This window comes from Corvus hawaiiensis, chromosome 5, assembly GCF_020740725.1.
Source record: "Corvus hawaiiensis isolate bCorHaw1 chromosome 5, bCorHaw1.pri.cur, whole genome shotgun sequence".
Taxonomy (NCBI): Eukaryota; Metazoa; Chordata; class Aves; order Passeriformes; family Corvidae; genus Corvus; species Corvus hawaiiensis.
In genome coordinates, this window is record NC_063217.1 from 49,888,145 (window position 1) to 49,904,065 (window position 15,921).

Below are 15,921 nucleotides of genomic sequence, written 5' to 3' on the forward strand. Positions count from 1 at the left end.
ATTATTAAAATTAAAAGTGCAGCTGGTTTTTTTAATGTGTTGTTTGGAAAATAGCACCTTCAAAAGCATAAAAATCCCTTGGTGTTTCCAAGCAACTGCAGTTGTGTAGTCAAATTCCCAAGATGTGAGTTGTCACCAGTCAATTGTTTTTACAAGAGAATCTAACCTTTGGTCTTGGATGGTTTGTTGTTTAAGAAGTGCACACACTAACTTTAGTCATATGTTTCTCTATTACATAAAGAACATCTTGGACATCAAGTAAATTTAGACCTAAGAATTCTTATAACTAATCTGTTTCATTGTGCCATATGAGGTAGTTTTTAATAGCTACTTATAAAGAATTTAAAAGTTTTCCTCATTGGAATTCCACTCTTTCAGAAACCTCATCCATCAATGTGACTAAATATGTGTCAGATAAGACAAGTCCTCTGCCTTAATCACTTTAATACCAACTCATACAAAACTTAACTGTGCATGCAACTTGAGTTACCTGAAGCACTGAAGTCAGTAGATATTACATGCTCAAAATGGCACGTGAGTTTAAGTGCTTTCCTGAGCAAAGTCCTCAAAAAGCCATTATTTTAGTGTACTTAAGATAAAACTGGCACATCATGGTAATTTAAAAGAGAAAATAAATGTTTGTAATTTTTTCTTTTTTTCTTGTTTTGTAGGGGCACAAGTTTTTTCCTGTGGTGATTTATAGCTACCAATAACCTTCCACAGTGGTTGCCGTATCAACCTATTATTCTGGCATCTTCTGCTCTTGTTAGTAAACAGAAGAGAACTATTAAACACAAAGCCAAGTACTCCTAATCTCAAGAGAGAGACTTCGTACAGTATGTTCTGTACAAAACTGAAAGACTTGAAGATCACAGGAGAATGTCCTTTCTCCTTACTGACTCAAGGTCACATTACTGAGGAACATGACAAGGACTGCACAGAAAACAGCTCTAGAGCAGCTTTGCCCATCTGCAAAGAAGTCCATGAAAAAGATGGTCAAGGGAACCTTCCACAACGGAAAACAAGCAGAAGTAGAGTGTACCTGCACACACTAACTGAAAGCATCTGCAAACTAATCTTTCCTGAGGTAAATAGATACTTCGTAATAATAAGACTTTAATAGCATTTAATTGTAAATGTTAAAAAAGCATTTTATGCCTGCCTTTAGATGTAAGCCTTTAGAAAGTTGTTTTGACTTCAGAGTTTTTGTTCTTACATAGTTCTCCATAGTTTAAATCTACTTCCATTCCTTCTGGATATAATTTTGCCACAATCTACTTTGTACACACCATTCCTTCCACTGTATTTCCCCTATTTTTGCCTTGTATTTGTAACCTTTCACTGGTCTTTTTAATTTTAAATTTTTTAATCCAGCTATTTCTGTAGCATTTTTTTACACAGAGATATAGTAATAGAAATTCTGCCTTGTTACCTAATTATGTAAATTATGTGGTCATCTCATCAGTTCACTTAACTGAATCCAAACTGCTAAGTGCATTAGTCATTATCGCAAAAAAATTAAAATAGCTGTTTCCATCTGCTATGATGCTAACCTCCTGTCATACTATTTTTAAAAACATTACTGTTCGTGTTTACCACAAAGATATTCTTATGTCTCTGCTCAACTTGAGAACAGGTCCAGTGCAGGCTTGCTTGAGTGGAGATGAATACCATGGTTTATCTCTGTAAAAAGAACATGAAAAATGTAGCTCCATAACATTCAACTCTTGGCCTTGTCTCAAATTCAGTGGAAAGTTTGAAGGAACTGACTGACAAATGTTGGGAATACCAATAGCAAATGGTCAGTTCTGTATAGTTATTTAATTACAATTCCAGTACTTGGATATTCAGTGTACCTTACTTAAAGGGCTGGAGTTTTGTTAAATCTATTTGCAGATAATGGTTATGCAGCTCTTCATCTATTACCCATTTACTAAACATCTAGGTAACTAAGTTTTGGAAAACCCCTTTTTACATCTGCTGCACTTACACAGATGGAATTCATCCCTTTAAACTGATCTTTGAATTTATAAAGAGTAAGACTTTAAAGCCAAAATTGAACTGGCAAAGCACCCTTTCCAGGGTGTCATGATTGCTGTATTCCTTTTCTAGTATATAGTTGTTGGTGGGATTTTTAGTAACGGGTATTTTTTTTTCGCTTTAAAGAGTGGTATAAATGTATGCAGTTACCTATTACGTAATCATGATAGGCTAGTTCATCAGTTGGGACAAAAGCTTGGCAACATGATGATATTATGACCATCTACCCTAGGAACCATTTAAGTTCAAAGTTATTGTTGCTGCTATTTACAATTACTCTACTCATATTTATTAGAACTTTGTCCATGTTCTCATGATCGTTTGGGGTAAAGCCATAAGCATCTTCCTAATCCTAGTTTTCCATAAAAGGGTTTTGCTTGTTTAGAAACATTTTTCATTGCTTATATACTTTACAGTACCTTACTTAAACACCATTGAGTAACATCATCTTCCTTCCTACTGGAAGCTCCAAAACAGGGCTGCATCATGACCCCTATTGATTCATGAACTTCTCATGGAAACAGCGAGCTATGCATGGAAATCCAGGACAGTGCATCCACACAACTTTTTGATTAAATTTGAGATATAATGTAGTGCCTGTTGTTGTTTTATTTTCTTCTTTCTTTACAGAAATATAGAGAACATTGCTCATATATAAGTAATGAATTGAGTGGCATTCCACTTGCTGTATCAGTTTCTACACAGATGTAATTTATGTTGCATTCATATACATGGTATGGTATATTGTATATACTTAGATAGATATATACCTATACATATCTAATTCACTTTAGATTTTTGCATGGAAAACATTTCCAGAATATACTGCCTTGCTTTCACATGATTTTTTCTTTAGTTGTGCAAACTTTCCTCCTGAAAATACAAAAAGTGAAAGATGCAGTAAAAGCTGCTTGTTTCTTCAGGGAACGAGAACCAAAGAAAAGCCAGGCCACAGGAAGCCTCATGGCCAAATTCTATCATGCCAGTATAGTACTATTCTATGACCCTGTCTGTGTGGGAAGTTTGGGTTTTGAATATCAGAGACTACATACATATGACAGCTTTACTGGCCCTAAAAATTTGAAATATGCATATTTAGAAAATGTTCCATCTGTTCTAGTTAGGAGCTGCAGAAGGGATATGGAATCATGGGATTGAAGTAATTTAAGGCAAATACTCATTATGCTCTAAAATGTCGTTTATTAGATAATCCTTTTACAAAGGATATCTACAGTGACTAGATTTTCATCTGGAGGATATTTGGGGTTGTGGCATACACAGCCAAAATTATTCTTTTTCTTTAGAAGAATGGTTCTAACATTGTCTTGAAATGCTATAGTCTTGAAAACATAAAAGCAGGTAATCTGAGGCATAGAATGTTACACTGATCTTTTATAGCTGCATTTGAAACTGTCACCTTTTTCAATTTCTGTCTTGACACTATAGAAAATTGCCCTGAAAATGGGGAAATTGCCCTGAAAAAGTCCAACTATTCATATTCCAAGAAAAGCTATTTGCTGTAAGATTTACTTTTAACTGTTTTGCTTTGGGCATAATGCAGAATATAAGCGGCTTTTTCTGTTGGGAGTATCTATCTTAAACTGAAAAGATTTTTTTTCTGCATTTTGTATTCATAGTACTGCGTGTTTTCTGGGGGGAAGATGTGTAATAATAGAAAGGTGTGTTAGTTATACTTATTTCTTAGCAGCACTGTCTTTATTGCCGTCTGAAAACTTGGAAGTAAAGAATATCACTGTATTTAAAATACACAACTGCTGGTGCACATGAGCTGAGGGGCTTAATTATAGAAGGACTGAAGCTGAAGAGATGAACATAAAGTAAACCCTGTAACCACAGAAGTGACATACTGTTTCTAACAACAATAGTGTCTTGAAAAAAGTCATTAGTCCCAAGGATGGAAAAGTAATTCTTTGTATAAAAATGTTTTCTCATGATTAAATTTTCACCAGTGACATAGATACATATGACATACATATTTTTTTCCCCAGTTTGAAAGGCTAAATCTTGCACTGCAGAGAACACTAGCAAAACACAGAATAAAAGAAACCAGGTATGTAAGTGTAATGGGTTTGTAACTAACTTGACTGCAAAAATGTTTTTCAGATAGTTCATAAGGACTAGGAATGGGGTGGTGACCGGGAATCAAGACTTCTGGAATTTGTTTTCAGTTATCTTGTCGAATTAGTGTGTAACATTTCATGTAATGTAAGCTAGTAATGATTTCGCTTATTTTAAAATATTCACAAATATTTATATCACTCACAAAGTTGTCTTAATGGGCAAATTGTACAGGGAAACAGGCAAGAACTTTGGAGGAACTCAGAGACTGCTTGGCATAGATGGAACGATAGATATGGTTGTATATGGATCTAGCCCACTGTTTCTAAGATCCCAGAAAAAGAGTTTTAAATACGATCAGTATTAAACAAAAGAATTTGGTTTCTGATACACTGTATGAGTGAACACTCATACACTATAGATACTGACATGGATGTTTTCCCGAGCTTACTTGGCTTCTGGTTTCTGTTTCTGAGGAACTCAGCTCAATTTTCAGCACTTCTTAGTACTATTCCAATATTAATCATTTGAGCCTTGTGGGGAGTGAGAATTTCTTAGCATCTCATGATACACTGAGGATTCACTTTATTGAATACATCTGAAAAAATAAGCCCATCCATTTAAATCTGCTTTCTGAAGTGAAGAAAAATAATCAAGTTGGAAACTACACTGTTGCTCACCATGGTAAGAATAGATAATTGCAGTGTATCTTTTAAATTATACTTGATATTTTTAAAGCACTTTACATGCATTGACTGAACCAAAGATAGCGGGTCAGATGTGCTTTGCAGTTGCTGACTGGCTTATTGCTATGAGTGTTTTCCCATTCTTTAATTATGTGTTCCTTCCCTGGAGTATTACTTGAAAAGAAAAAATTACTGTGATATTCTGAATGAGGCAATAATACAAATGTAAAACAAATCTAAATGTCTGTATTGGTTTTGCATATAAATATACCTATGGTATTCCAAGTGATGAAATTCAGATAGCATGTATTAGGAGTTTATTGCTTATATGAAGCAATAAATCTAATAATCTAAGCTATATGTCATTCTCATAACTGTGAGTCAAACATTCAGGTTGACATTTATTGTCCTCAGAGAACTCAGGGCTGCAGGTTTGTGTTAAATATCTGTGTTACTACCAATGAAAAAGTAATTTTGAAGTTAATAGTCGTTATTGGTATTTCCTCTCAAAGCAGAAATATGTTCGCACCTCTTTTAAATTAAATGCAATGTAATTCCAAAAAATGCTTGAATATAAATCCCAATTATATTATACAATATGTTAGGAAATACGGTTTTGGCTTCAAGAAAAAAACACAAACCAAACAAAAAACAGGACTGTTACATGCAATATATATGCAATAGCATTTGGCCTAAATCCATAATTTGAGCTCAGACCACCAAAGCTTTAATTTACCAGAAATGCAGAGGATAGTCTAAGATCCTACCAAGACCCCCTTTTGAATTAATTAAAAACTTCCTATTTGATCAGCAGAACTGGGTCTATACACTTTAAAGACAAGGTAGGTAACTTCTGTACTTACTATTTTTACCACTTTTATCGTAATTACTTAGGGGTTTTATTTATATTTTTATAATCTTTGCAGAAAAACTGCTGATAGAGAAGATTTTGAAAAAATAATCAGTGATCACGCTAATGCAGCAGGTAATGTAAGCTTGTTTAATAATATATATAAATAAATAAATAGATTATATATGCTATATATAAAAAAAAGTAATATATTTTATATAAATTAGTCTTGTTACTAATATGTTACTTCATATTCTGAAGGACTTTTGTGTGTCAGAAGAGAACTCTGTAATTTGTAATATGTAACATCTGTTATAGTAAATTAGCCTTTCCTGCAACTGAAATATGGTCTTCTGTACTCTTAAACTGTTAAACTGGTCCAAGCACATAGTTGGGCTGTGAGAGACAATACTTTTTCAAAGGATTCCCAGTAACAGCTGGGGAATTGGAACATTCCCAACAGTTGGTTTGCATGAAGCTATCCAGTTAAAACAAATTTACTAGGGAAGTTGTAAGCCATTCGGTGCCAATTGGCCCCAGTGCTCCAGAATATTCCTAGCATCATTCAATGTACTGGATCAGGCATAGTACTTATATCTACAGATCCTATTTTATTCTTATGGTAATTTTTAAAATTCTTATTTTACTCCTTTATATCAGTCTAAGGGAGTTGAGTTAAATCTTGTGCCAAAACTTGCATTTGTTTTGTCTACATCTCTACAAAGAACACCGAATTGTGGATCTTTCTAAACTACAACAAATTGTCCCCCCATTTCCAGGCCTTGATTCCAGGATTCCTAAATGAGAGTGCCCTTGGGTGTCAATGCTGGATCAGGGAAGGATATTGATAGTTTGCTTTGGCCTAGGATGAAAAAAATGTGGATGTAAAAATGGCCTGTGATTCTGGATCATGAGTGCAGTTCTGACTAAAATGTGGTTCCATGCAGGTGTTCCCGTGGAATCTCTACGGGAATCTCTTGGTGAAGAGCTATTCAAAATATGCTATGAAGAGGATGAACACATATTAGGGGTTATTGGAGGGACCCTTAAGGACTTCTTGAATAGTTTCACTACTCTGCTGAAGCAGAGTGGCCACAGCCAAGAAGCAGGAAAAAAGGACAGACTTGAAGATGCCTCCATATTATGCCTGGAGAAAGATCAGGACTTCTTAAATGTTTATTATTTCTTTCCTAAGAAAATCACAAGTCTTATTCTACCTGGTATCATTAAAGCAGCAGCTCATATTTTGTATGAAACTGAGGTGGAAGTGATGCTCATGCCTCCTTGTTTCCATAACGACTGCACTGAGTTTGCTAATCAGCCTTATTTGCTGTATTCTATACAAGTCAAAAGTGCAAAACCGTCCTTATCTCCATGTAAACCACAGTCTTCACTTGTGATTCCTGCCTCTATGTTCTGTAAGACTTTCCCATTTCATTTTATGTTTGACAAGGATATGTCAGTTCTTCAAATTGGAAATGGGATAAGAAGACTTTTGACCAGGAGAGAATTTCAAGCTAAGCCCAATTTTGAAGAGTATTTCGAAATTCTTACCCCCAAAGTAAGCTGCACTTTTAGTGCAATAATGACAATGCTAAATATGCAGTTTACTGTACGAGTTAGAAGATGGGATAATACTGATATGAAACCGTCCATGGTAAGAGACTTTATATCACCATTACTTCTATGAGGAATTTGTTTTCTTCAGATGGAGTTAAAATAGCCACAAAACATGGTGCATTTTGCATTTTCTACCTCTGAACATCTGATACAACTGTATAATAATGATTTAATTAGGGTACTCAAATGTAATTCAGATTCTGAAGCCTATGTTCAGTCAAAATTTTGCTTTAGGACTTTTACACAAGTAAAATCTGACTGAAAATTTGATTTTATTTTAATAATTTGAAATACTGAGATAAAGCCAGTGATATGCCATGCTGCTGAGAATAAGGGCATCTCCAGCACAGGGACAGTGGCAGGTAAAGCTTTAACAAAACACCCCTGAGTAATTTGGAAACAGCTATAGGATTTGGGGGAAAGAAATTGATGTTTTCTGTGATCATTCAGCCTTTGCTATGTTGGTATCTTTGATACTGTGATGTTTTCATGAGATACAATCACCAAAGGTTCCACTTAGTTTCAGCTGATGGGATTACAACTATCTTTGCTGAAGCTGGGTGTGTGACAAATGACCTGGGACAGTAAAAAACATTGAGTATTCAGTGACTGTTTTTATTCGTTCCTGGTCCCAGCTGAATTCCAGCTTATATACACCTGAGGCACTCTAGGATGAGTTACCAGTTCAGACTCAACTCTCCAAAAACTTAAATGAAGAATGGTCTCTTTTACCCAGTTACTAATGTAGCTACTATTAAAAACTGTAGCTACTTCATTGCAGATCCATTTCTGCGCTAGAATGATTGTAAGGGGTAGTAGACTTGGCTTTGATTTTACGTATACTTGCATATGCAAACGTCTGTTAGTAGGGAACAGATTTTATTAAAAGAGTGGTCTTTCAAAGCCATGTTAAGCTAAGCTCTGCAGCACCTTACACATTACACAACTGACTACAGAAGGGATATAAAAACACTTCACACAAAATATTTTCCTTGTTAGACCATTAAAATTGGATATTTCTGACATTTATGCCTTTAATTTTAAATTGCAGTGAGTACTGAACACCCTGTGATAAAACTTAAGCAGATTTTCCCACTTTATCTTGTGGAGAAAGTGATGCATGAACTAGTTATTAGTAGAAAATCATAGGCCACTGTAGTCACACATTTTATCAATTGCTGAAAATGCACAGAATTATTCTTTTTGGTTTTCTTTTCTCCCTAAGATAAACTGATACTCAAACACAGCTAGGTGTTCATCCTTAAGTTGGGGGTCCTTTTGTACCAGAGGGCTGAATAAAAATTAACTTATTTGGTGGCTCTGTGATTCAGCACCCCATGCTTTCTCTAAGCAACTAAATGAAAATGTAAGGACTATGAACCAGTCTTGATTTTCTTACATTTTAGCAAAATGTATTTTCTCTAAAACTTCTTGCTTTTAAATCATTACCATGCATGTTTTGCATGAATTCTTGTTTCTCTAACTGTTTCAGGTAATGGACCTTAAAGGCCAAATGATCTATATTTTTGAATCCAGTGCCATTCTATTCTTGGGATCTCCCTGTGTGGATAGACTAGAAGATTTTACAGGACGTGGATTGTACCTCTCTGATATTCCCATTCACAATGCTTTAAGAGATGTTGTTCTGATAGGAGAGCAGGCTAGAGCCCAGGATGGACTGAAGAAGAGGTTAGGAAAGCTAAAAGCAACCCTTGAGCAGGCTCATCAAGCACTTGAAGAAGAGAAGAAGAAGACTGTAGATCTTCTGTTTTCAATTTTTCCTGGAGAGGTTGCTCAGCAGCTGTGGCAGGGACAAGTTGTACAAGCCAAGAAATTTAATAATGTCACAATGCTTTTTTCTGACATTGTTGGGTTCACTGCCATCTGTTCCCAATGCTCACCTATGCAGGTTATCACCATGCTTAATGAGCTTTATACTCGCTTTGATTACCAATGTGGAGAACTAGATGTCTACAAGGTACACAATTCATTGCTTTTCTATGGGATTCTGGGGCAGGGAAGGAAATTAAGACTAAATGAGACAGCAGATAATAGAGGTCAAAAAATTATTTTGCCATAAACCTTTTTTAAATGAAAGAAAAATCAAAAAACAAAAATCAGCATGAACAATTTTTCATTCAGCCAAGAGAGACACCTGTCAAAACTTAAAAGTTAATTTTAAAAATTAAGTTCAATGACAGTGCTGTGACTCTGGAGTAAATAGGCATTTAATGTAGCTATGGGTGCCTGACAGTAAGTGAAAAAGGAAAAGTATTTTAGAATTATGGCCAGCAATAAATATAAATTGTGCAGTTTTTCCTTTTGCATGATACTGCAAGATTTGTCCAGTTCTTAAATAATTTTGCAGGAAAAATAAGACTTGGTCGAGAATTGTATGTAGCTACAACTAGTACTGAAGATATATTGGCTGTTCTTTTATATTTTTCAAACAGTTTAACAGTAAGAAATATATATGCCTGTTTTAGGTTGAGACTATTGGAGATGCCTACTGTGTTGCTGGAGGCTTACACAAAGAAAGTGAAACACATGCTGTTCAGATAGCACTGATGGCCCTTAAGATGATGGAACTGTCAGACGAGGTGGTGTCTCCCCATGGAGAGCCTATCAAGGTCATATATTTTATTGTATTTTATTTGGTTAAAGTGAGCATTTTTGTTTGTTTAATTGCTTTCTGGGATTTTGTCTCAAAGAAATTTCACATCATTGCGTTAACTCAGACTCCCCATTAATTTGGGGAATCAAGTGACGGTGGCTGGAGAAGCTGACCTTTTTAGTTCTGTGGATGAGAGTTTTGCGGAGCGGTAAAGATGAAATAGAGATCTGAAAATCAACCCAAAAGACAAATACAGTGAAGTCAATAGGTGCAATCTGACACGCTGCAGTTTTTGTCTCAGTAGCAATAAATCTGTCGGTGTCATGGAATATTCTCTTTTCTAAGGAAATGACTAATCCTCTTTCCAAATCTTCCAAGTCTTTTGACGCAGAAGCTATGAATATGAATGCCCAAAGACGTTCTGATTGTAGTAATTGACGCATCTTTAAAGGATTCCATTGCTGTTCTTGTTTTACAGTCAGATACTGAACCACCATAAGATAATGGTGTTAATGCTGTCAAAGCAACTGTTAAATTCAGTGGAATTATACTTATGGCTTCCTTTCAATGGGAATTTACACATGTACTGAAATTTTCATGTAGGATTATCTCTCACTGAAAAGGAAAAAGAAAGGCCTGTATGCATGAAAAATGATGTGGACTCTCAGCTAAGTTCAAATGGCCTGGAATGGCGTACTGGTATTTTTAATAGAGGTGTCTCAATTCATTATGTCTTTCATTTGCTCATTTTTAACATTTATCTGTTCATTTGTTCCTCCAGAAAGCTTAATGCTTTTTTTTTTTAATTTTAGATAAAGGAATATCTGTATTCCAAGACAAAGAAAATGGTTATTAAGAGGATTATATGCTCCACATTTATCACAGAGAACAGCAGTATTGTATTATAAATAAATGTTTTTCTTTTTGTATTTTGCAGTATCAAATTAAGTTACACTTAAAAAATCTGGAAACATCCTGACAATATTATAACAAGTTTATCATTTACATGCAAATGCTACTACCTCATTTTTAAAATTAATTTTAAAATAAGGAGAAAAAAGTTTGTGTACCTAACAGAGGCTTCTTAGAAGGAAACTATTTTTAATGAAAGCATGCATCTCTTTTAATTAAATGCTTCATGAAATCATTGGCTATTATTATTATTGCTAATCAAAGCAATAAATTTGTCGCACATTCTACTGCCATTTTACATATCAATTGTCAAAGAAAAAAAAGGTGTGACCACAAATGGCATACTTTGAATAAGACTTATATTTCCATGAATATATTTCAGCCATCTTTACTGTGTTGGTGAATTTTGGTCTTGTTGCAGATTTTTCTGCTTTTACACTCAAAGTTAGAAATTGTAACTTCTTCATAATGGTATGATACTCTCTGGATGTGTAAAGAGTAGCACGCACAGTAGACGTACAAGCTTTCTGACATCATTCTATTATTGTGTCAGAATGCTATTCTGATGAAAACATCTCTACACTTGTGTAATACACATGAGAGAAAGAGCACACCTCAAAAAAAAAAACCACCAGAAAGAACCACAGAAAGCAGCATCAGCTAAGTAAGAGTCAAAAATCTGAGTATGAGCTAAGTTCACAGCAGTTCACAGTCATATTTTGATATGGTAGGATTACTTACTAAAAATGCAATGCAAGATAAACTTCAGCTAGTTCCCTCTCCATGAGCAGTAATGACCAGAGTACAGATATTTTAAGGAGGCTCTGCTAGCTCCGTTTATTTTAGTAGCTTGCTTGCTTTCTTTTTTTTTTAAAATTGAAGAATAATTTATAAGATTGACTTTAATAATTCTATTTTACCTATTAATGCTGTTTTCTTTCTTTTGTTTAAAGATGCGTATTGGCCTTCATTCTGGATCCGTCTTTGCTGGAGTTGTTGGGGTTAAAATGCCTCGTTATTGCCTTTTTGGAAATAATGTAACCCTTGCCAATAAGTTTGAGTCTTGCAGTATACCTAGAAAAATAAATGTCAGCCCAACAACTTACAGGTACAGTGCTCAATGTATGTAAAATGTCCACCTGCAGTAGTTACTGTAGTAGTCTATTATCTTCCCGTTGTTTTTTGTTTTTCCTTGAAGTACTGCTACATATTTTCCATTTTTTCTTTTTATCTGACTCCTCATGAATGCGCCACAGTTATTAATAGTCAGACTTCAACCAGCAGCAGCAAGAAAAAAGGTGAAACAGAACAACTGGTTCTTGTTTTTCAGACATTGACCATCTGGGCCAACTTTGCCTCTTACACCACAGCTGTATATATCTTGCTTTTTCTTCCTTCTTCTCTCATATAGCTTGCTCTTCTTCAAGCTTTCACGGTGAACTGCATGCCAAACTGGCTGTAGGTGCCCTTGAAAACAACAACCTCACTGGAGAATGGTTAAACATCACCCTACACATCTTCATTCTCCTTTGGTTAGGAAGGATGACTGAATAGATTGCAATGAATCAGAAACACCAGTGTTTAGTTTATACAGGTCTTTCAGTTCAGTTTAGATCTGTTAGTATGGAACTCAGATCAGGTATTTTTAGTAACATGTAGTCCGTGATTATGCAGACAGCTAGCAGGCCCTTCCATGGGAAATACAGCATCTTTCCTTTGTCCTTCAAACCTAACACTCTCTTTATATTGTCTGTTTAATTGTACTTCAAAATCACCTTGCAAATCATGTTGCAAGTAATGGCCAAGTAATCGTGTCTTGTAGATGCCAGGCAAGACAATAGGAAACTGTTTGAATGTGATGGTAACAACAGTCGACATCTGAACTCCAGGTCCATGTCTGAATTTTATGTCACTCAGCTGACAGACATTATTGTTTCTTCCAAAAATTCTATAAGAATGTACTGTAAAGAGTGAATCTACTAGAAGGAAGTGATATGGCTGGCTGGGTAAAATAAGCAAAATTATAAATTTTTTTTATCTTTTAAGGAAGCTCTGCCACCTTCACTGTAGCCTGGACTGTAGTCTGTTGTTCCTACTCAGCTTGTAGTATCTTATAATGCCTTGTGGCAAGGTTCTGCATTCAACATCAGGCAGAGCATTTGGCACAGGATCCTGACATCCCCTGCAGCATGTGTTATGTGACATACAGGGTGCCAAGCTTTAGATGATCTTGGATAGGTGATTTAGAAAAAGTAGCACAGGTATTAGAGCACACAGAAAGTAACCCTTTTGATCATGCACTCTGAAAACACAAAGAGAGCATTAGCATTGCCAGTGCTTATGTATGTCAACATAAGCAGTGCTGGCCAACACTGACTGTTTTTCCATTCCATTCATATGGAAAATCATTTTGAATGATACCCCTAGAAAATAGGCAATTTGATTAACAGATCAACTGTTGTTGTTGTGGAGTTGCTTTTTTTTTCTGAGTGAATGAGGTGTTAACCTCCTTTTTGGTGTTTTTTAAGTTTTTATTCATTCACCAATTCTAAAGACACACTGATAACATTATGGTACCTTGCACAACTCCTGTATATTGCAGTAATTGTTTGAAAGCTTAGATACAAGTTATCAATATTTATCCCTACAAATTAGCACTCTCTGTTTCAATCTGTGAAAAAGGAAGTAATATTAGAATTGGTAAGAGGGTCTGAATAGTTTAATTAATAAGGTTGACAGTATTCCATTCTTTGAAGCATTAATTATGGTGCATTTGATGTGCAGATATGAGCTAGCTTTCAGCACTAAATAATTTTTGAAAATATTTACAACAAACATAGCACCTACTTGCAAAACATTGACAAGACAAAAAAAGAGGCGATACTGCTATTTGCACTGATGCATAAGTTTATAGGTTATCAAGGTTACCAAGTAAACATTATTTTTTATATTTTCAGTAAATAACTATAAAAATTGAATTGGAGTCTCCCTGGCATTCATGAAGAATTATTGAATATCTGCACTTATTAGTGACTGATTCATTTTTAATCAAGGTGATTCATTTTTGTTTTAGGTTGTTAAAGGAATACCCAGGTTTTGTGTTCACACCACGCTCAAGAGAGGAGCTTCCACCAAATTTTCCCAGTGATATCCCTGGAATTTGCTATTTTCTGGATGCTTATATTCAAGGAACAAACTCACAGACTTGGTTTCAAAAGCGAGATTTGGGAGATGGCAATGCAAATTTTTTCGGTGAGGAAACAGGAATAGACTAAATTGTTCATTCACAAATGTATAGAATAAATTTATAAATATTTGGAATTTTTTTTTGTATAAATTGAAAATTTTTAAAACTGTATGAAACATGAAAGCACTTTAGATTGTTAACACCTGAAAGCCAGTATTAAAATTTCAGGAAGTATGTCACTGACTACTTTTTATTTTTCCTTTGCATAAGGAACATAGTCGCTAAAGTAATGTTGCAATGTCACTGTTGGAAATGCTACTATAAACTGTATTTTCCCTGTGGTAATTTGTAAGTGCTACAGTTCTCTCTATACTGAGAATTCTAGAGGTATTGTATATGCAGTTTGTCAGGAAATGTAATGTGCAAGTGATGCAGTGTTGTGAGCTGGTGCTTATCAATGACTATAAAAATTTTCTTAGAGATTCCATAAGAAAATGTCCATTAAAATATTGTCATTGCCATCACATACTCCTTCCAGTGCATCATTTGGGCCCCGTCCTAGAAGCTGCTGACCATCTTCTCACATTGACTGGTCAAAATATGAGGGTGCTCAGCATTTTCTGGATCAGGCTGCTGATTGTAGCTGATACACATGCATAGCAGAGTTGCTGCTTACTGTTTCATGAACGTTGTGTATAAAATGAATATAGATTAAAACACTGTATAATCACATACTAATATCTCTGTAATCATCAAACTATTTTAGTTCTAAGGGTTTTTAAAATACTTAAAAATAATAATATCCACTTGTTATTATGTATTACAGCAATAAATGTTTTCTTTTTGTTGTCATTTAAATTTGAAATGTTTTAACAGAACTGTAATAAAATATGCTTTGGAATGTTTGCTTAGAAATGAAATTCCAGTCAGACTGTATGAAATGGAAGCACACCAGCTTAAAGCTCTGATCCTTATTTGAGGATGAAACGTGGGTGTGATGTGTTATGGAAATGCCCATCGCATGCTCACTCTAAAGTTGCCAGGGGAATCTTCAGGTGAACAGAAATGCTTTCAAACACATCTACAAAGATTCACATATGAACACATTTACAAAGATTAATACTACTACAGAACAAGCTTTTCTGTTGTGGATAATGGAATATGAGTGGAGAATTCTAAAGGCTTTGCCTCTGGAGCTGGCAGAATAGTTAGCTAAGAGTTCTGAGTTCAGGATTCTGCCTCGCTGACTAGCAGATCCATCTGCCCAGAAATTCCTCTGTGCTCTAGTTTGATCCCAGCTGCAGGCTGGAGAACTGCACAGCTTACACACATACTACTACTCCCAGTAGTATCAAGTATTATTAGTTATTATTCTAACCTCTTCAGCTCTTGGGGTCTGGCATATCAAGCCATTAAAGTCTCTTCAAACCACTTGCCACTAAATCAGATTTTTAATCTTAATATTTACAGGGAACAATTACATTAGACTAAGGTGCTATTTCTTTCATTTTCTGATCTTGACTGGTATGTTCTGAAGCTCAATATACCATTTTGTCCTACTAGTATTTGGTATAAACTCATATATGTACCATCAGAGTCTTGAGAAAAGTCCCTATAAGAATATAGAATTAAGAACATTTTAAAACCATTTTTCAGTTCAGATTTCCTGTAAGGAGCATTTGAACAAAACTTGAAACATTGAATCCTTCGTGAGGTCTCTATATCCATTGAGGATGCTTAGAAATAGTTCTGTGGCACAAAAATGGAACCAGAAAGTGTATTATATATAAACACGTCTTCCACACACCATATATATGTACACACATACAAGCACATGTATTTGGAACACTTTAGACTGCAGTGTTTCAAGGAAACAAGAACTATGTGAATCTTGGAGACTGATGTTTCCAATATTGGTTAGAAAATTCTATTC

The 15,921-nt window shown here is 35.1% G+C and overlaps 1 protein-coding gene across 2 annotated transcripts in view; it reads left to right on the plus strand.

Annotated features, from left to right (window-relative positions):
- GUCY1A1 (guanylate cyclase 1 soluble subunit alpha 1) overlaps nt 1-14,908 on the plus strand; it is a 35,982-nt gene extending 21,074 nt beyond the window's left edge. For both annotated transcript variants that reach the window (XM_048304136.1, XM_048304137.1), the window contains exons 2-9: nt 672-1,087; nt 4,050-4,111; nt 5,732-5,790; nt 6,603-7,312; nt 8,768-9,253; nt 9,762-9,905; nt 11,755-11,909; nt 13,875-14,908. In XM_048304136.1, the coding sequence (XP_048160093.1) occupies nt 839-1,087; nt 4,050-4,111; nt 5,732-5,790; nt 6,603-7,312; nt 8,768-9,253; nt 9,762-9,905; nt 11,755-11,909; nt 13,875-14,076 (2,067 nt within the window). In that variant the 5' untranslated portion in view covers nt 672-838 and the 3' untranslated portion in view covers nt 14,077-14,908. The remainder of the gene's footprint in view (nt 1-671; nt 1,088-4,049; nt 4,112-5,731; nt 5,791-6,602; nt 7,313-8,767; nt 9,254-9,761; nt 9,906-11,754; nt 11,910-13,874) is intronic.
- Nucleotides 14,909-15,921: the final 1,013 nt, after the last annotated feature.